Here is a 21,719-nt window from a genome sequence, read left to right as displayed (position 1 = left end):
TTGTATTTTAATAAGACAGGGTTTCACCATGTTGGCCAGATGGTCTCAATCTCCTGACCTTGTGATCCACCTGCCTCGGCCTCCCAACGTGCTGGGATTACAGGCATGAGCCACTGCGCCCAGCATAACTGTCATCTTTCTGACCTGCACTGCTACAATTATTTCTCTAATTCATCATCTTAGCCACTTCATTATGTTCTCTTAATCCCTTTGGCTTTCCTTTCCCAATAACATCTATAGTTTTAGCACCTGCTTTTCCAAATGAGTCTTTTCAGTTGTCCTTCTCCTCCCATGCTATGTCTTTCTGTCCCAGGTTCTAGTCTTCCTTTTTCAACTTGGCAACTGCTCCCATAGAGCTATATAGGTCTGGAGCAAACATCTGTTCACCCAGAATTATCCCTCCATTTCTCTAATATTATACTCATATTCCTTCTTTGAAAAATCTTTAAGCATTCTGGGAAAAAAAAAAAAAAAGACTCCCTCTGTGTCCTTTAGCCATGTTTTCTCTTTCCTCGGTACAACTGAAATACATTTAAAATGAAATCAGAATGGTACATATATTTTTACTCCTCTCACATCCCCTTAGATTAAGAATTTAGAGATTCTAGAGAATGTTTTTGCCTGTTTTTGTAGACAATGATTTTGCCTGTTCTAAATAAAACCTAGTACAGGGTGGACACTCACATATTAAAAACAATAACCTTCAGTTACGCAAGCAATGCAGCAATCCTAACCTCCTTGTCCAGGTTTCACTGGTAGGCTCATCTCTGGTTTTTGGAGCCCTACTAATGGCACAGGATTAATGGTAGATGAAGCGGAGAGCTGATTAGAAAGAGGCCCATCTCCTTCACCATCCAGTTGTGACCTTTTCACAAGCTCCTTTTCCCCTGGCTGGTCATCCATTGGAGGATCCATCAGTACATCCGCTAGCTCTTTTTGCAGCTGCTGTTCACTTCCATTCCCTACAATCTAAGGGTCACAAATACATGCAATCAGCAAAGTGAGAAAGATTGGCCAGTATTGATTAAAATGGGTCCACATTCTAAAGAAAATCATTAGCATTTCTTTTAATACAAAGATATCTTCTGAATGTTTTTTTAAAAAATAGAATAAAACAAGATCTGCAACAAGTAAGGGCGCAGCTGCTCTCTCAATTTATATAGTTTTTCATGAAAAAGTACATAGTAAACTTGAGACTAATACCCAGAAATATATGCGATAGCCTGCCAATGTTATTAAAGTCTTTTACTGTGTCCTAAACTAACAATAATTAAAGGATTTATAATTTTGTCTGCTAAGAAATAATGCTTTTAAGAAGAACATCTTAGTGCCTCCTCTAGCCCTTAAGAAAAAAGGAAAAATGTGCTTGCTTCCAAAAGATATCAACAGAAACATACATATTAGGCAATACATTTCCACAGGTATTTTACCACTCCAGTCATATGCAAGTCTCTTGTATTTCTGAGGAAGACTTATATGATATGAACAGGTTCTGAAGGTTCTGAAACACTTGAGTAAAGCTGACATGAATGTACAAAATAGTCCTGAGAAATAAATGCACTCTATTTCAACAATATCAAGTAATTTTATGGAGTCATGATGGGTTATTACTAGTTCCTCAACAAGGAAGCAAGTAAGTGCAAAATCCAGTGGAGACTGCCCAATGCCAAGGAAAACCACAAGTGACATAATGCAGTATCGTCACTAAACGCTTACGAAATACTAAAAAAATTAACAAAAGAATTGAGCTAGAAAAACGAAGTCATGGGAAAAAAGAGGGAGCCCTGATTTAGGAGGATTTCTGAAGACTAAAACCTAACAAAAAGTTAAATTGGGCAGGGCTAAGAGAACGAGGCCTACCCTAGCAAAATTAACACAGAGGATAGGAAGCAAAATTCCAATAACAGAGGTAGGTATCTCTGGGCTACCAAGAAATCCAATTCAAGTATTTTTATTGATTCAGGCTTTTATAATTCTATAAACTTCAAGTCTCTTGTACTGCAAATTATAATTGAGAAAAAGATAAGTCTTTTTTGCGGACATTTTCCCAAGGAAATTCCAACACTTCAACTATTTTTGCCTTAGAAATAAAGACCTCTTTCTTGGCTTCAATGACAATTTCTGTTTCTGTGAATTTCATTTTATGTTTGGAGTTATTGCTAATGGAATTACAAGTGGCCCAAGTAATTTTAACCCTTTGTTAAATCGGATTCTACACATACACAAGTGCAACTGATTTCTTTTTTCAGAAGTTCTGCTTTAAAAAGTTGTTTTTTGCTGGGCACAGTGGCTCATGCCTATAATCCCAGCACTTTGGGAGGCTGAGGTGACAGACTGCTTGACCTCAGGAGTTCAAGACCAGCCTGGGCAACACAGTGAAACCCCATCTCTACCAAAAATACAAAAATTAGCCATGTGTGGTAGCATGTGCCTGTGGTCCTAGCTACTGGGAGGCTGAGGTGGGAGGATCGCTGGAGCCCAGAAAGTTGAGGCTGCAGTGACCTGAGATCACGCCACTGCACTCCAGCCTGGGTGACAGAGCAAAACCTTATCTCAAAAACTTTTTTTTAAAAGAGACACCATATCACTATGTTGCCCAGCGCGGACTTGAACTCCTGGGCTCAAGTGATCCTCCCTCATCAGCCTCCTGAGTAACTGTGACTACAGGCAGTGCCACCACGCCCAGCTTAAAAAGTTTTTAAAGCACCTAAAAATCCAACTATAGCTTAGATCCAATTAACCTCTTATCTTTTCAAAACTGGAGAAGAAATACTGTATCACCTGCAGTAAGCAAAAGATAGCCCAAGTGAACCTAAACTAACTTTTCCAAGGGTAGGGAGAAATAACATATAGGAGTAGAGTTATATAGCTTCCCAAAAACAGATGAGAGAAGATATTAGATTCCCTGTTGAAGCAATTAGTAATTACAACTGGAAATGCAACTGGAACTGAAGAAAGACATATTAAATGCTATGAAGTACTGTTTTGCTCTTTGGCACATAAGTAAACCCAAGTTTTCTGTTGGGATAGGCTGCCTACATTGTAATATATTTACCAATCACAGAAATGCAGCTAACCCTAAAAGAAAACATGTTTATACATTTGCCTTGTGTTTATACATGTTTATCTTGCATTCTTCCCTACTTCATAAATTTTATAAACATAAGAACTGTCTTCAATGTCCTTAACTCTTCCTTAAAAACTAGGAAAAAGTAATGCACACACACAAAACAGTTGTAAGACTGGTTTAAAAATAGTAACCTAACAAATGTCTTGAATAATCTTATCAAATACAATGCTCAACAATTATCATGTTAGATCATTTGTGAACCTTTAATCCAGTTCCAAATTACTACCTGTGACAGCATAGTACACATACTTTTTTTTTTTTTTTTTTTTGGAGACAGAGTCTCGCTCTGTTGCTCAGGCTGGAGTGCAGTGACACAATCTCGGCTTACTGCAACCTCTGCCTCCCAGGTTCAGGCAATTCTTCTGCCTCAACCTCCCAAGTAGCTGGGATTACAGGCACGTGCCAACACGCCCAGCTAGTTTTTGTATTTTTAGTAGAGACGGCATTTTGCCATGTTGGCCAGGCTGGTCTTGAACTCCTGACCTCAAGTGATCCACCCACCTTGGCCTCCCAAGTGCTAGGATTACAGTCATGAACCACTACGCCCGGCCTACATACTTTAATCAATTAAGTTCTTTTTTATTTTTAAGACAGCCAACTAATTTTGCCTAAACCAAGCTAGGACAACATTCAGCAGTGCCTTTCAAGGTTCTGAAACTTTGACATGCATCAGAATCACCAGGAGAGCTTGCTGAGACAGACTGTTGGGCCCTACCTGAGCTTCCAATTAACTAAGTCTGGGGTGGTACTCAATTATTTGAATTTCTAAAAAATTCCCAGATCATAGTGATGTTGCTAGTCTGGGAACTGCACTCTGAGAAACAATCTTAGATTAATGATTTTTGACCATGACTATCCAAAAAAATTATCAGTATTACTAGGGAGTATGAAATGAACAAAAGCATGTAATACATTGCATGGCATCTGTCACATAGTCAACATTAATACATATTTGTCTTTTTTCAGAAGTTCTGCTTTAAATAGTTGGTATTTTGCTGGGTGCAGTGGCTCAAACCTATAATCCCAGCACTTGGAGAGGCCGAGGCAGACAGATTACTTGAGGCTGGGAGTTCGAGACCAGCCTGGCCAACATGGTGTAACCCTGTCTCCACTAAAAAATACAAAATCAACCAGGCATTGTAGCATGCACCTGTAGTCCCAACTACACAAGAGGCTTAAACAGGAGAATCGCTTGAACCCAGGAGGCAGAGGTTGCAGTGAGCCAACATCGTGCCACTGCACTGCAGCCTGGGTGACAGAATGAGACTCTATCAAAAAAAAAAAACCCAACAACAACAAAAAACCTCCACAGATGATTCTAATATAAAACCAGGATTGAGAAACACTGCCTCAAATCTAAATCCCAAACTACGATGCCAAAATAGTATTTACCAGAGGGTCCACATAGACATCAAAATGATCTCTGGTACTTTTTGAAAATGCAAATCCCTTGACTCCACCCAAGAAAAACCTCTGTACATGGGCCCCAAGAATCTATATTTTGCACCCCATGAGATGTTCACATGTAACAAAGTTTGAAAATCACTGGGCTAGGAACTTACACAGTTCATTTATTTTCTAATATGAATGGTTCATCATGATAAAAGGACTAACTGCGAATGATTTTTACTTTTTGCACATGCCTATCTCCACTAGAGAGGCTAGGAAAGTTGACTATTTAGTTTCCAGCCTCCCTTACGGCTATGGTTTACCATATAACATAATTTTAGCCTTTCAGATGTAAAGAAATTGGCTGGAAAGCTTCTGGAAGACTTGATTTTCCCAATAAAAGAAACAAGCATGACCGGTGTTACCCCCTTTCTCTCTTCTTCTTGACTTGGAACATGAATGTAGAACCATGGCGGATGTACTATTACAACGAAGTGACACAGAACAAAATGTCAGTAAGCCAATCCAAGCACAGTGGCCTGTGCCTGCAGTCCCAGCTACACAGGAGGCTGTGGGGAAGGATCACTTGAGGCCAGCCTGGGCAACATAAGGAGACCCCTTGTCTTAAAAAAGAGTCAGTGAGCCAAAAATGAATGAGTGGATAAAAGAAATTGGGTCCTTAATGGTATAGATCAGAAGTTAAGAAACATTTTCTGTAAAGGGCCAAATAACAAATATTTTAGGCTTTGCAGGCCTTATATGCAGTCTCTCTTGTAGCTACTCAACTCTGACTTTGTAGCATGAAAGCAGCCATAAACAATGTGTAAACAAACTAATGTGGCTATGTTCCAATTACACTTTATTTACAAAAACAGGTGGCAGACCAAATTAGGCCAGCAGGCTATAGTCTGTTGAACCCTGGTATGGATGAACACGTTAAACCAACTAGCAACTGTTTATCTCCAGACTTCTCATAGCAGAAAAATAAACCCACTCTTAGTAGGGCTCTCTTCCTTGCTGCCAATAGCATTCCTAACAGATACCACGATTATCTCTAAAATAAATGTAGTTTCAGGTAAAGTAATGAAGACATTGTGGTACTGGTGAAGAAGCAAATATATAGATCAATGGCACAGAACAGAGTCCAGAAATAGATGCACACATATATGGCCAACTGATTTCAACAAAACTGTCAAGGTTATTAAATGGAGAAAGTGACAAATAAAACAAATGAAGCTGGAACAATTAATCTGACATCTATACGCAAGTACATGAATCTCAATAGTTCACATCATATACAAAAAATTAACTCAAAAAGGATTACAAACCTAAGTGTGCCCTAAAACTATAAAACATACAGAATAAAACATAGGAGAAATCTTTTTGATCTTGTGACACAGAGATTTCTTAGGACACAAAAAGTATGAATCATAAAAGAAAAACTTGAGAACTTTATTAAAATTAAAAAGTTCTGCTCAAAAGAAACTCTTAAGAGAATGAAAAGATAAGCCAGATCTGGAGAAAATATTTGCAAGTCATAGATCTGATGAAGGACTTATATCCAGAATATATAGAGAATTCTTAAGAAGAAAACAAACTACTCAACTAAAAAGGGCATTTCATCAAAGATACACAGATGGCAAATAAGCACATAAAAAGAAACTCAACATTACTAGCCATCAGGGAAATAGAAATTATAACAGGATGCCTCTATACCCTTATAAGAATGACTATAGTCTGGGCGTGGTAGTTCATGCCTATAATCCCAGCAATTTAGGAGGCTGAGGCAGGTGGACTGTCTGTCTCTAGGAGTTTGAAACTAGCCTGGGCAACATGGTGAGACCCTGACTCTACAAAAATTTTAAAAATTAGCCAGAAGTACTGGCACACACGTTGGTCTCAGCTACTCAAGAGGCTGAGGTGGGAGGATCACTTGAACCCAGGAGGTTGAGGCTGCAGTGATACTATGCCACTGAACTCTAGCCTGGGCAACAGAGCGAGACCCTGTTTAAAACAAAATACAGAGTAGAGTAGAGTAGAGTGTAGAGTAGAGAGTAGAGTAGAGTAGAGGAGTAGAGTAGAGTAGAGTGTAGAGAGTAGAGTAGAGTAAAGTAAAAGTAAAGTAAAGTAAAAAGTAAAGTAAAGTAAAAGTAAAGTAAAAAGTAAAGTAAAATAAAATAAAATGAATGACTAAAATTCAAAACAACTCTGACAATAGGAAGGGCTGGCAAGAATGAGGAGCAACTAGAAAACTCCTGTACACTGCTAGTAGGAATGCAAAATGGTCTAGTCATATTATCCATTTTTTATAAAGTTTTATAAGGTTAAACATTACACTTACCATATGACTCACTCTTAGGTATTAGTTACCCAAGAAAAATAAAAACCTATGTCTACACAAAAATCTGTTTGCAAATTATTTTTTGAGAGACAGGGTTTTTCTCTGCTGACCAAGCTGCAGGAGAGTGGCACGATCATAGCTCACTGCAGCCTCAAACTTCTGGGCTCAAGCAATCTTCCCATCTCAGCCTCCCAAGTTGCTGAGATTACAGGAATGAGCCACCAATGCCCAGCTGCAAATGTTAATGCATTATTCGTAACAGCCAAAAACTGAATACAACCCAAATGTTTATTCACTGGTGAGTGGATTAATAAAAAGATTCTTATAGATCTATAAAATGGAATACTACTAAGCAATAAAAAAGAATAAACTACTAATACACACAATAACATGGACAAATCTCGAAAGCATTATTCTATGTAAAAGAAGCCAGACACAAAAAGACTACATACTGTATGACTCCATTTACCTGGCATTCTGGAAAAGGCAAAACTATAGGGACAGAAATCAGATCACTGGTTATCAGGGAAGGGGAATAAAGGTATGACTAAATAGATGCACAAGGGGACTTCTGGGAGTAATAAAAGTATTCTCCATCTTGACTGTGCTGATTGTTACGTGAGACTTTACATTTGTTAAAACTCAGGACTGTACAACTAAGAGGGCTGCATTTTATTGGTGTAAATTCTACCTCAAAAAATCTGATCTAAAATAAAACAGAAAAAGTATGATTTCCACAAAAGATGCAATTTGAGAACACAACTGTTCCTTTTTTTCTATCTACTCTACTAAAGGTGCTCATCCAGGATTCTGTCTTTGGCATTAACTTCACGTTATTAGACTCTCCTGTGCCACTGTATGGTATCAACTCCCAACAACAAACAATCCCAAATCTATATCTACAATCCCTTCCTCAACTGTCTACTGGATAGAGAACTTTAGTTGGATACATGAAACTTATTCTGTCCAAAACTTAAGCCACTGATCCTCTTCCTGCTTTTTTTTTTTTTTTTTTTTTTTTTGAGACAGTCTCATTCTGCCGTCCAGGTTGGAGTACAGTGGTGCAATCTCTGCTCACTGCAATCTCTGCCTCCTGGGTTCAAGAGATTCTCATGTCTCAGCCTCCCGAGTAGCTGAGATCACAGGCATGCGCCATCACGCCCAGCTAATTTTTGTATTTTTGGTAGAGATGGGGTTTCACCATGTTGGCCAGGCTGGTCTCAAACTCCTGGCCTCAAGTATCTGCCCGCCTTGGCCTCCCTGTTGGGATTACAGGCATGAGCCACCGCACCCAGCCCTCCTGCATCCTTTTTTAATCAATGCGTTGCACTACCATTCATTCCATGGCCAAATTAAGAATTACAATCATCCTTGATTTCTCTCATTCCCATATAACTCACAAATCCTACTGACCCTTGTCTGTCCATTTTTCCCTTCCTCTATCTTCTCTGCATAGCTAATACCTTAGTACAACCTCTTTCATTTTACGTAAGCCTACTGCAAAGTTAGTAGTTTGCCTGCCTTCCTTCCTTCTCTCTCTCCTCTTTCACATATGGCCACCATTCAACTTATAATTGCCAATCTTAGTTGTGATCAAGCACTGCCTTGTTTTTAAATCCTTCCACGGTTCCTCAATGCCCACAAGATAAAGCCCAAATTCATAAGTATATCTTATGTCTTTTCATAACTCTGCTCAATCTGCCTTTCCAGTCACTTAGTCACAGCAAACTACTCAACTTTCCCAGGACACACCATACAGTTTCAAGCACCCATACTTTGCATAGAGTGTTCCCTTTCCTGGAAAGCCATCCTCTCCTCCTGTGTATTCTTTAAGACCAACCTTAAATTCTGTTACCTCCTCTGGGAGAACTTAACCCTTCTAGATAGGATTTAATCACTCCCTCCTCAGGGCTACCATAATATTAGCATATGTGTTTATTCTAGCATTGCTACTTCTTTTAGAAAATATTTGTTTAGAGAGTCCCTTGAACCAGACTGGGCAGAGACTGTCTGTTAAATTATCTTTGTATCCCCAAAGCTTCAGATAGTGACTGGGACAAAATACACCTGAAATACATATTTACTGAACTGAATGTTACAAATGCAAAGAATGGAAGCCAAAGCAGTATGATTTTACCCTACTTGGATACTGAATATTCTACAAATTTTGGTTTAATTATAGAAAGGAACTCTGAATGACTTTAGCTTTATCTACTAAAATACAAAAACAAAAACAAACACCATCTTTTTTCATTATTCTGAGCAAGTGTCATTAAAGTCTAACATTTACAATAAGAATACTGCAAAGAGCCCAGTGCAAAACACAAACAATATATTTTGAAGTCCCACAAAGACTTCTAATGTAATTTAGCACAAATATGAAGACAAAAAAAGCAAAACAAATATTTATGAATAGTACAACTAAGAATTACATTTAGATTTGTGTTTATTTCGATGTACTCTACATTAAAAGGAACAGTTCTTTAGGAAAGTCCTGAATCGTGAAGGAAAACAATAAACATAAAAAGGCCAATTTAGCATTTAGCAGCTACTGTAAACATATGACATAAACGTCTGCAGGGATGGAGACTGCATGATGAATTGTTTATTCATAATTCTGCTTACATAGCAGGGTGGTACTAAAAAAAACTGGGCTCAGAGTTGTTTTGTGGCACAACTCCAAGAGGCACCCCATTCACAGCATAGATTATCTGAATGGCTCTCACTAGAACTGTACTGTGCAAAGCCTATGCAACTGAACTTAGTAGCCATACTTGGGCCCCCAAGTAAGACATATCTGGCTTTGGGACATTGCTCTGACATTAACTCTGTAACTGAGGGCAAATTGATGTCTGGGAGCCCCAACTGTCTCATCTCTAAAATGAGGATGTTAATATCTATCTCACAGGATTGTTATTAGGGTTTGATAACATTATTGGGCACTTATGTATATTTCAAGCACTGTATCATGTGGTTTTTACAGAACTCTCATTTAACTCTCACACCACAGTAGCTGCCAAATAGTTAGCATCCAATATGTGTTGGTATTCCTCCACCCCACTCTCAGTTCTTTCTAAAGAACTCTGATCCACCTATTAAGAGTTGAAGTTTGAAAACAAACAATAAACTTAGAAAGCAAGTAGTTCTACTTTTCGTGGCCCAAAGAACTCTAAGAACACACCTACTATTCATGTACAAAAGCAGCATACTGGAATAACATTTGTCCTTTCTAAATATATCAAATAAGGGCAATATCTTATATGGTAGAATTGGCTACAAGTCTGTTTCCTTGAGAGCAAAATTGCATTTTGGAACCAAAGGACAAAATGTTCCAAAGGCAAAATCCAGAGTCATTTCCTGGTCTCAATTTTCTACTTCTAATTTTATAGTCCTTGTTTCCTTTCACTGCAACAATACCAACTCGGCCCCACTTGATTTGCCAGTTATACAAAGCTACTTCAGGCAGTTTGGGATCCTTTTCTGAAGGATATTTAGGCCCTCAAGAAAACATGCTTAGGAAGGGACAGTTTGTGCTTGAGAAGTCCCTAGATGATCAGAAAATTAAAGAAGAATTCCTGATGATCTACAGTTTCCACTATTTTAATCCTACTGCAGTAAAAACACAAACGAAAATGGTTCAAATTGAGTAATACTGCTGAGCTTCAGTGTAAAAGCTGAGCAATTAAGAAGTATGTATGTTGCTTATAACACTAAATAACCTTAGCTGTGTCAGAATACATGACACAAAATAACCAAAAGTCCAATTTGGATATTTGAAGATTTAGTTACTAATTTTAAATCTGCTCACACACTCATTCTGTGATCTTTGTTAAATCAGTAAATTTGTTTATGATTTACTTTATAAACCATGGCTGTTCTGATTATCAGTCTCTTTATCTTACCCTATGAAGGAAGAACCAAACAACATAAAGTTACCATTAGAATTTCTAGTATTACTTTAAAATAAAAAGAGGAGGGGAAAGAACAGCAGCTTGTGAATTTATCCTGAAAAGTCAACTGAAGACAGGCCCAAAACATTTACGACTGTTTCACTAAGTAATAGGACTATGGATGGGTTTTATTTATTTTAATTTTTTATTTTAAAAATAGAGACAGGGTCCCATCATGTTACCTAGGCTGGTCTAGAACTCCTGGGCTCAGGCAATCCTCCTGCCTCCACCTCCCAAAGTGTGTTGGGATTACAGGCATGAGCCACCGCATCTGGCCATGGCCGGGTTTTAGTTACTTCTCTTACTGCCTGGTTTTCTATATCAAGCAGACATTATTATAACTAAAAAAAAAAAAAAAAAAAAAAAAAAAAAATGACAAAGCCATTTCCACCTTGGGAGGAAAAGAAAAGCAAATACAATCAATTCTTCTACATACAGTAGTCCTGACTCCATGTTCTTTCAAGCTTCTGGATCTCACCACGTTACAGACTCACTTCTTTGTACAGGACATTCTTAATATGTTCTCAACTATCACCTACTATACATAACCTTTCTTTTCTTCCTTAGGCAACAATTACGTTCTCACACAGTTCGCTCATACCTAGATTCTAGTACATGATGAATTGTATCATGACATATTTACTGATGTGTCTCCACCACCACCACCACTCTAACCCTCTTAATTAAACTGAGCTCATGTTCAGTAACTTCGCTGAATAAAAGATCTGCATTACAGAGGACAAGATTACCAGGTTCTTTTTTTCTTTGTTTGAGACGAAGTTTCGCTCTTGCCGCCCAGGCTGGAGTGCAGCGGCATGATCTCAGCGCACCGCAACCTCCGCCTCCCGGGTTCAAGCAATTCTCTTGCCTCAGCCTCCTGAGTAGCTGGGATTACAGCTACGTGCCACCACACCCGGCTAATTTTTGTATTTTTAGTAGAGATGGGGTTTTGCTATGTTGGCCGGGCTTGTCTCAAACTCCTGACCTCAAGTGATCTGCCTGCCTCGTCCTCCCAAAGTGCTGGGATTATAGGCGTGAGCCACCATGTCCAGCAGATTATCAGGTTCTAAAAAAGCAGTATCGGAAACCAAATCAGAAGATTAGTTATGGCATTACTGAGATAGAGTGACTTTTGTTATCTGCTATTTTAATAAAGTTTGGCAATTTTCTTCCATCTAAATAATGTCAATTAGATTTTTCAAGAAGAAAACCCTATGAGGATTAAAGAGTTTAAAAAATTAACTGATCTGGCCGGGCTCGGTGGCTCATGCCTGTAATCCCAGCACTTTGGGAGGCCAAGGCGGGTGGATCACGAGGTCAGGAGATCGAGACCATCCTGGCTAACACGGTGAAACCCCGTCTCTACTAAAAATACAAAAAATTAGCCGGGCATGGTGCTGGGCGCCTATTGTCCCAGCTACTGGGAGGCTGAGGCAGGGGAATGGTGTGAACCCGAGAGACAGCTTGCAGTGAGCAGGGATCACGCCACTGCACTCCAGCCTGGGCAGCAGAGCGAGACTCCGTCTCAAAAAAAAAAAAAAAAAGTAACTGATCTTTCTGCATAAGAAACACTAGTTCATCAATGCATCCCCAACCAGTATTTATAGAGTATCTTTGGGTAAGAGCTAAGATTCCCAACTGAGAGGAACATATAGTCAGTCAGATGGAGAAAATACATATTCTGCTTTTATGGAAAGTTCTCACATTTTGATATGAGTTGTCAAAACATTTTATTAAGAAAAATACCTGCTTATGGATGACTAGGTTAAAAAAAAGAAATACACCTCTATGTAATATATATATATATATATATATATATAGAGAGAGAGAGAGAGAGAGAGAGAGATAGAGAGAGATGGGCTCTCACTATATTGCCTAGGCTGGTCTCCAACTCCTGAGCTCAAGCAATCCTCCCACTTTGGCCTCCCAAAGTGCTGGGATTACAGGTGTGAGCCATCACGCCCAGCCATACCTCTATGTTTTCTATAACCACACCATCACATAACACTTTTCTTTAAGGGGCTTACGTAAAGCATTACCAACTCCAAGAAGCCTTCCTTGACCCCTCCCTCAAGCTGAGTCAGGTTTCCATCCTCTGTTCTATAGCACCCTTTGCTCATCTATACCACAGCATTCATCTAACTATACTGATGCTGAAAATTAAATATGGCCAGAGAATCTCTACAACACCTCCAATCAAGAGATATAGCCTATTTACCCAAAATCTTGAATAAGAACTGGACTTGTGACTTGCTTTGAATAAGAGAATCCACGTGGTATAATTTCTAAGCCTCAGCCCTAAGGGCCTTACAGCTGCTACTCCTTTCCTAAGACTACCATGCTGTGAAGAAGCCTAAGATGAGCGACTACATGGAAGGAGACCTAGCCATCCTACTCAAGCCCAGTCCCCACCTGACCCACCAGATGAAGTTGTATGAGCGCAAGATTGGCAAAAACCAACCAGTCAATCCACAAAATCAAGAGAAATCGTTTTAATCCACTGAGTATTGAGGTAATTTGGAGTTTTTTCCTTACTTTTTTATTTTTTTTAAAAAAGAGACAGGGTCGCACTATTGTTGCCCAGGCTGGTCTTGAACTCCTGGGCTCCAGTGATCCTCCTGCCTCAGCCTCCCAAAGTGCTGGGATTACAGACATGTGCCACTACAACGGGCAGAGGTAATTTGTTACAAAGGAAAGACTAATAGAAACAAATGTAACAAGATTTTTAATAATTGTCATCTACCCTAAGCTATAAGCATCTTAAATATAGGCACCAAGTCCAGTTCATCTCTATTCTCATTCAGCCTTGTATTATTTTCTCTCTGGCTATGATGTTCTCCAGTTCTACTATCATTCCACTTGGGACTTACTGTGTTCTTTGAAGCCAATGATTTATATCATTTATCACTTCTGGAAAATATTCAACTATTATCTCTTCAAGTATTTTCTTGCATCTTCACCATTCTCTTATTATAGAACACTTAAGATGATTGGTCCTTCTCATCTTAATTTTCATGTCTCTTAAGTGGTCTTTCATATCTTATCTTTCAATGCTATTCTGGATAATTTCTTCAGATCCATTTTCCAAGTATTTGATTCTCTCTTCAGCCATGTGTAATGTGCTGTTTAACACATCTGCTGCACTTTTAATTTCACTGGCTCTAAATTTAATTGCAGAATTCCAGTTTTAGTTGGCTTAATTTTTAAATTTTTTGATATTTTGTTATTTTTAAATGTTTTTTTTTATTTTTTATTATTATACTTTAGGTTTTAGGGTACATGTGCACAATGTGCAGGTTTTTTACATATGTATCCATGTGCCGTGTTGGTTTGCTGCACCCATTAACTCGTCATTTAGCATTAGGTATATCTCCTAATGCTGTCCCTCCCCCCTCCCCCCAACCCACCACAGTCCCCGGAGTGTGATGTTACCCTTCCTGTGTCCATAAGTTCTCATTGTTCAATTCCCACCTATGAGTGAGAACATGCGGTTTGGTTTTTTGTCCCTGCGATAGTTTACTGAGAATGATGTTTTCCAGTTTCATCCATGTCCCTACAAAGGACATGAACTCATAAATGTTTTCTAATTTTGCTTTAAGTCTTTAATGATTTTAATCATATTTCCCTTAAGGTTATACCTAATAATTCTAATGCCCAAGTTCTAGTGGGATTCAATTCTGCTGGAGTTTGCTAACTTGCTCATAATAAATAATTCTTTGTATATATTTGTAAATTTTGGATTGTGTGCTCTGCTTTAAGAGGGTTATCTGGGGAAATACCATGTAGCCTGAGTGGCGAGTATGTTCTTCCAGAGTAGTTCTGCAACTGCTTCTGTAAGGTGCCTGGAGTATTACCAACCAAGGAACATACAAGTAGTGTAAATTCAAACTCTAAACATACATGAAGGCAAGCCTGTGGGAACAAATTACCAGCAAGACCCTCCTCCAAATTAGTGTCCAAGCTAAGAAATGTTAAGTTTCCTTATGTTCTTCCTGTGACTACAGGTAGAATTTTTACCCTATCCTTTCAAGTTAGGACGTAGCCCCTGAGTACACTTTCTGAGGAGATCTCAGCTCCAACACCTCTCTCTCTAAACCCAAGGCCTTACCTCTTGCCCAACGCAGTTATCAAAATCCAAGCACTTTGGTTATAAAGAATAAAAAATCCTAGTGCAGACCAAATGTCAGCCCATATGTATAGTTCCAGCTTTCAGTCCCCTCTTTGTTTTTGTTCCTTGAAGACTGTCATTACTTTCTTGTAAATACAGCTAGTCCATTAAAAAGGTATTTGTTACATTTCAGCCAGCTTTCCTAATTATTTTATATTGGAAATTTCTTAGGCTGTGTAGGTTATCATATTTTCAAAAATGGGAATTCTTATCCTGTGATAGTTACTAGCTCTCAAATGACCTTTCAACAAGACACTCAACTGGGACTTTTGGAATTTTGGGGTGGAATAGTGACAGACTTTTAAAATATGTTTTCCATTGGGTACACATGGACATGAAGATGGGAACAATGGACACTGAGGACTGCAACAGAGGGTAGGAAGGGAAGGAGACAGAGGGATAACGGTTGAAAAAACTATCTATTGGGTACTGTGCTTACTACCTGGGTTTAATTGTACCCCAAACCTCAGAATCATGTAACATACATTTGTAACAAACCTGTACATGTACCCCCTGAATCTAAAATAAAAGTTTAAAAAAACATTTCTTTTTTGAAACAGGGTATCACTATGTTGCCCAGGCTGAATTGCAGTGGCTATTCACAGGCATGCTTATAGAAGACTGCAGCCCTGAAGTCCTGGCTTTGAGCAATCCTCCTGCATCAGCCTCCTAAGTAGCTGGGACTACAGGTACACACTATCACACCCAACTCATGGTTCCACTTTTATGTTTATGTCCCAAGCATAAATGTTAGCACTAAAACAGAAACAAAGAAAAATTCCAGGGCCTGGCGTAGTGGCTCACACCTGTAATCCTAGCACAGTGGGAGGCTGAGGCAGGTGGACCACTTGAGGCCAAGAGTTCGAGACCAGCCTGGCCAACATGGCAAAACCACATCTCTACTAAGAAAAAAAAAAAATTAGCCGGGCATGGGGGCACACTGGCACATGACTGTAATCCCAGCTATTCAGGAGACTAAGGCACAAGTCATCTGAACCCAGGAGGCGGAGGTTGTAGTGAACAGAGATTGTGCCACTGCACTCCAGCCTGGGCAACAGAGCAAAACTCTGTCTCAACAAACAAACAAAACTCGAGAGCCTTGGAATTTATTTAATGTCACGCTGGCCAGGCGTGGTGGCTCACAACTGTAATTCCAACACTTTAGGAGGCCAATGTGGAAGGATCATTTGAGGCCAGGAGTTTGAGACTAATCTGGGCAACATATGAAGACCTTGCCTCTACAAAATAAAGTAAAATAAAATAAAATGTTTTAAATTCCATATTATACCACATTGAAATGGCAAAAAAAAAATTGTTAGGAAGGGCCGGGCGTGGTGGCTCACGCCTGTAATCCCAGCACTTTGGGAGGCTGAGGCGGGCAGATCACGAGGTCAGGAGATCGAGACCATCCTGGCTAACACAGTGAAATCCCGTCTCTACTAAAAATACAAAAAATTAGCCGGGCGTGGTGGTGGGCACCTGTAGTCCCAGCTACTCGGGAGGCTGAGGCAGGAGAATGGCTTGAACCCAGGAGGCAGAGCTTGCAGTGAGCTGAGATTGTGCCACTGCACTCCAGCCTGGGTAACAGAGCGAGACTCCGTCTCAAAAAAAAAAAAAAAAAAATTGTTAGGAAGATAGATAAGACGCTCTACAAATCTTTTTTTTTTTTTTTTTAAGTCATTTTGTTAGTCATTCTACTAGGGGCTGAGAAACGATACAAGGTTTCAAAAAGGAGAGTACCACTGCGCAAGATATCTCCAGTAATACTATTATACATTCCTCTGATGACAGACCTTAAAGATTTAACAATTTTAATAATTCCTCAATTCCAGTTCTATACATAATAACCTTACATAATATACAGATGTACTGAAATTAAAACACACAGAGGAAATATTTTAAATTTGGAAAACATTTTCCTCAATTTCCTTGTCTACAAAACACAATCATGCATCGCTTAACAACAGGGATACATTCTGAGAAATGCACTGTTGGGCAGTTCTGTTGTATGAACATCATAGAGTGTACTTACATAAACCTAGGAAGCATAGCCCACTATACACCTAGGCTGTATGGTATAGCCTGTTACTCCTAGGCTACAAACCTGTATAGCAAGTTACTATACTGAATACTGTAGGCAATTCTAACACAATGGTAAGTATGCGTATATTAAACATATCTAAACACAGAAAAGGTACAATAAAAATATGGTATTATAATCTTTTGGGACCACCTTCATACATGCAGTTGGTTGTGGACTGAAATGTTGTCATGCAGTGCATGACTATACAGGTATTTCTTTCTGGTAAACAAGACAAATCATAGTTAGAAAGAATAAGACCTAGTATTTGCTAGCACAATAGGGTGACTACAGTAAAAATAGTTTAATTGTACATTTAAAAATAACTACCTGGGGGCAGTGGCTCACACCTGTAATCCTAGCACTTTGGGAGGCCAAGGCAGGCGGATCATCTGAGGTCAGGAGTTCGAGACCAGCCTGGCCAACAAGGCAAAACCCTGTCTCTATGTGTAAAGAGTACAAAAATTAGCCAGGTGTGGTGGCACACACGGCTGAGGCAGGAGAATCGCTTGAACCTGGGAGGCGGAGGTTGTAGTAAGTAAGCCCAGATCCTGCCACTTTACTCCGGCCTGGGTGACAGAGCAAGACTCTGTCTCAAAAATAATAATAAAATAAAATAAAAATTAAAGTAAAAGAGTATAACTTTGCTGGTAAAAAATGATTTAATTGAATATTTAAAAACAACTAAAAGAGTGTAACTGTGCCACACACAGTTTCTCATGCCTGTAATCCTAGCACTTTGAGAGGCCAAGGCAGGCAGATTACTTGAGGCCAGGAATTCAATATCAGCCTGACCAACCTGGTAAAACCCCATCTCTACTAAAAATATGAAAATTAGCCGGGCATAGTGGTGCATGCCTACTATCCCAACTACTCAGGAGGCTGAGGTATGAGAATCATCTGAAACCAGTAAGTGGAGGTTGCAGTGAGCTGAGATTGCACCACTGCACTGCAGCCTGGGCAACAGAGCAAGACTCCACCTCAAAAAAAAAGGTAGAATTGAATTGTTTGTAACACAAAGAATAAACGCTTAAGGTAATGGATACCCTATTTACCCTGAGGTAATTATTACTCATTGCACACCTGTATGAAAATGTCTCGTGCCTCATGTAATGCATATATACACATTAACGCATAAATATATACACCTACTATGTACCCACAAAAATTAAAAATTAAGAAAAAAGGCAGGGCATGGTGGCTCACACCTGTAATGCCAGCACTTTGGGAAGCCAAGGCAGGTAGATCCTGACCTGAGGTCAGGAGTTCGAGATCAGCCTAGCCAACATGGTAAAACCCCATCTCTACTAAAAATACAAAAAATTAGCCAAGTGTGGTGGCATGTGCTTGTGATCCCAGCTACTCAGGAGGCTGAGGCAGGAGAATCACTTGAACCCGGGAGGTGGAGATCATGCCACTGCATTCCAGCCTGGGCAACAAGAGTGAAACTCTGTCTAAAAAAAAAATTTTTTCAGGAAAAAAAAGACATATGAGACAGCAAAAAAAGTTGTTCTTTGGAAGATACCTGAGGGTTCCCCCCATGTACTATAAATGATTAATCAAAGTAGAAATAGGAAGAGTAAGTCAAACTACTTTGAAAGTTTACAAGAAAATTTTCAAATGGAGGAAATCCAAAAGGAGACAAGATGGATTTACTTGCATATTTACTGCTGTCTTAATTTCTAGAAACTGTTCCTAGGCTAACTATTCTACTTACGCACAGGAAACTCTTTTCCCTAATCAAAGATTCTGCTCTCCTTTCATACTAGTAATAATCCCTTTTTACTAAATAATTCCTGCCAATATATAAATATTCTACAATCATTCAATAAAATCCATAACCCCTGCAGCTATCACTCAATTTTTCTGCCCTCATTTTACAGCAAAAGTCCTTGAAAAAGTTGTCTGTATTTATTTCCACTTCTTTCTCATCTCCTATTTACTAATGAATCCACATTAACCTTACTACAGTCCAATCTCTCCAAAAAACCCCATTATTCTTGAGGATCCCCAAGGCCTGCATCTTATTTTTCACTTATTATCTAAATTAATCTATTAGCCAAATCAGACATACCTGATCACTACTGCTTTCCTGAAACACCTTCCTCACTTGTCTTCCAAGGAATTCTGCTCTCCTAGTGATACAGTTTGGCTGTGTCCCCACCCAAATCTCATTTTGAATTGTAACTCCCCCAGTTCCCATGTGTTATGGGGGGGAACCTGGAGGGAGGTAATTAAATCATGGAGGCAGGTCTTTCCCATGCTGTTCTCGTGATAGTGAGTCTCATGAGATCTGATGGTTTTTAAAACGGGAGTTTTCCTGCACAATCTCTCTCTTCTCTTGGCTGCTTCCATCCTAAGACATGACTTCCTCCTCCTTGCCTTCTGCCATGATTGTGAGGCCTCCCCAGATGTGTGGAACTGTAAGTCCATTAAACCTCTTTTTCTTCCCAGTCTCAGGTATGTTTTTATCAGCAGTGTGAAAACGAAGTAATACACCTGGGTTTTCTTATATCTCAGGAGTTATTTCTTGTCAGTTTTTTCTGTTGATTTCTCTTCATCTCATCTCTGAATATTGAAGTACCCTAAGAACCAACTGTTATCACTTGTCTCTTCAATATCTACACTCACATTGTGAGTGGTCTCATCTAATTCTATAGCTTTATTTTTTTATTTTTTCGAGACGGAGTTTCACTCTTGTCACCTAGGCTGGAGGGCAATGGCACAGTGTAGGCTCACTGCAACCTCCGCCTCCTGGCTTCAAGCAATTCTCCTGCCTCAGCCTCCCAAGTGCCTAGGATTACAGGCTGTACCACCATGCCTGGCTAATTTTGTATTTTTTGTAGAAATAGGGTTTCACCATGTTGGCTAGGCTGGTCTCAAACTCCTGACCTCAAGTGATCTGCCTGCCTCAGCCTTCCATAGTGCTGGGATTACAGGCGTGAGCCACTGCACCCAGCCATAAAAATTTCATAGCTTTAAATAGCATGTAAATACTATTGATGACAGCTACAACCAACCTTTCCTTAGTATTACTCTCATACTTCCAACTATCAAACTACCTACCTGACATCTCCAAAGAAACAGCTAACACCTCAAATGTAGTATGTTCTCCTGACCCAATTCTGGACTTACCTTTCTCTTTCCCATCTCAGTAAATGGCATTACTGAGGTAATGCCATTACTTTTTAGTTCAGGATTAGACTAAACAGCCCAGGCCAAAATCTAGGAATCATCTACTTCTCTTTACCTCATACCCTACATCTAATTTACCCACATTAATACCAAAACATATTCTGAATCAGAGCACATTTACCCCTGCTCTCCTTGCTACCACTCTTGCCCCTTTCCTGCTAATTGTCCAGGGAGATTTTAGAAAAGACTTATTGAGATATAATTCATAAACCATACAATTCATTCATTTAAAATGTATGTTCAATGGTTTAAGTATATTCACAGATATATGCAACTACCAAAGTCAATTTTAAAACAAATTCATTACCTCAAAACGTGGCACAGGCCAGGCGCGGTGGCTTGCGCCTGTAATCCTAGCACTTTGGGAGGCCGAGGCAGGCGGATCACCTGAGGTCAGGAGTTCGAGACCAGCATGGCCAACATGGTGAAACCCCATCTTTACTAAAAATACAAAAAGTAGCCAGGCATGGTGGTGCATGCCTGTAATTCCAGCTACTCAGGGGGCTGAGGCAGGAGAATCTCTTGAACCCAGGAGGCGGAGGTTGAAGTGGGTTGAGATCACGCCACTGCACTCCAGCCTGGGCGACAGAGACTCCGTCTCAAAAAAAATTTTTTTAGTACAAACATTGTAAAAAGCAGCACAATATACCCTTAAGTTATCACCTTTCTATTCCCACCAGACTCCTCCAACCAGCCCTAGGCAACTACTAATTTTCTGTCTCTAAAGATTTGCCTATTCTGAATATTTCATATTCATGAAATTATGTAATTTGTAGTCTTTTGTGAATGACGTGTCATTCAGCATAATGTTCTCAAGGTTCATGTATGTTGTAGCATGTATCAGTATTTTATAGCTTAATAATATTCCACTGTATACCACATTTTGTTTACCCATTCAGCAGTTGATGGTTTAGTTCTTTATACTTCCTAGAACTATTATCATTTACAAATTCTTTCACTGCATTTTTTTGTTTTTGTTTTTCACTTTTCTTGATATCTTTTTTTCTAAGTAGAGACAGGGTCTCCCTCTGTTGCCCAGGTAGGAGTGCAGTGGGTATGATCACAACGCACTGCAGCCTTGACCTCTCTGGCTCAAGAGATCCTCCCATCTCAGCCCCCAAATAATTGGGACTACAAGGGCATGCCACCACATTCAGCTAATTAAAAAAAATTTTTTTTCTTGTAGAGATGGAGTCTCTGTATGTTGTCCAGGCTGTTCTCAAACTCGTGGGCTCAAGTGATCCTTCTATCTCAGCCTCTCAAAGTGCTGAGATTACAGGCATGAGCCACACTGCACCTGGCCCTAGCACAATGTTGAAGACTGGTAGTGATTGTAGACCTCGTCTTATTCTTAAACTTAGCGGGGGGGAGAATCTCTCACCGTCAAGTATGATTTTACCTGTGAGCTTTCTGTAAATGTCCTTTATCAGGTTGAAATGTTCCATTGTATTTCTAGTTTGAGTTTT

General features: G+C 39.4%; 1 protein-coding gene across 4 annotated transcripts in view; it reads right to left on the bottom strand.

Annotated features, from left to right (window-relative positions):
- RABGAP1 (RAB GTPase activating protein 1) overlaps positions 1 to 21,719 on the bottom strand; it is a 176,147-nt gene that overhangs the window by 121,869 nt on the left and 32,559 nt on the right. For 2 of the 4 annotated variants that reach the window (XM_030817779.1, XM_030817778.1), the window contains one exon: positions 735 to 969. The exons of 1 other annotated variant lie outside the window; for it this stretch is intronic. In XM_030817779.1, the coding sequence (XP_030673639.1) occupies positions 735 to 969 (235 nt within the window). Of the gene's footprint in view, positions 1 to 684; positions 970 to 21,719 lie in introns of all 4 variants that reach the window. One more of the 4 variants, XM_030817780.1, reaches the window with a different exon arrangement.

This window comes from Nomascus leucogenys, chromosome 8 (genome assembly GCF_006542625.1).
Source record: "Nomascus leucogenys isolate Asia chromosome 8, Asia_NLE_v1, whole genome shotgun sequence".
NCBI classification, from domain to species: Eukaryota; Metazoa; Chordata; class Mammalia; order Primates; family Hylobatidae; genus Nomascus; species Nomascus leucogenys.
Note: the sequence above shows the minus strand (reverse complement) of the source record. Positions and strands in the feature narration are given on the sequence as shown.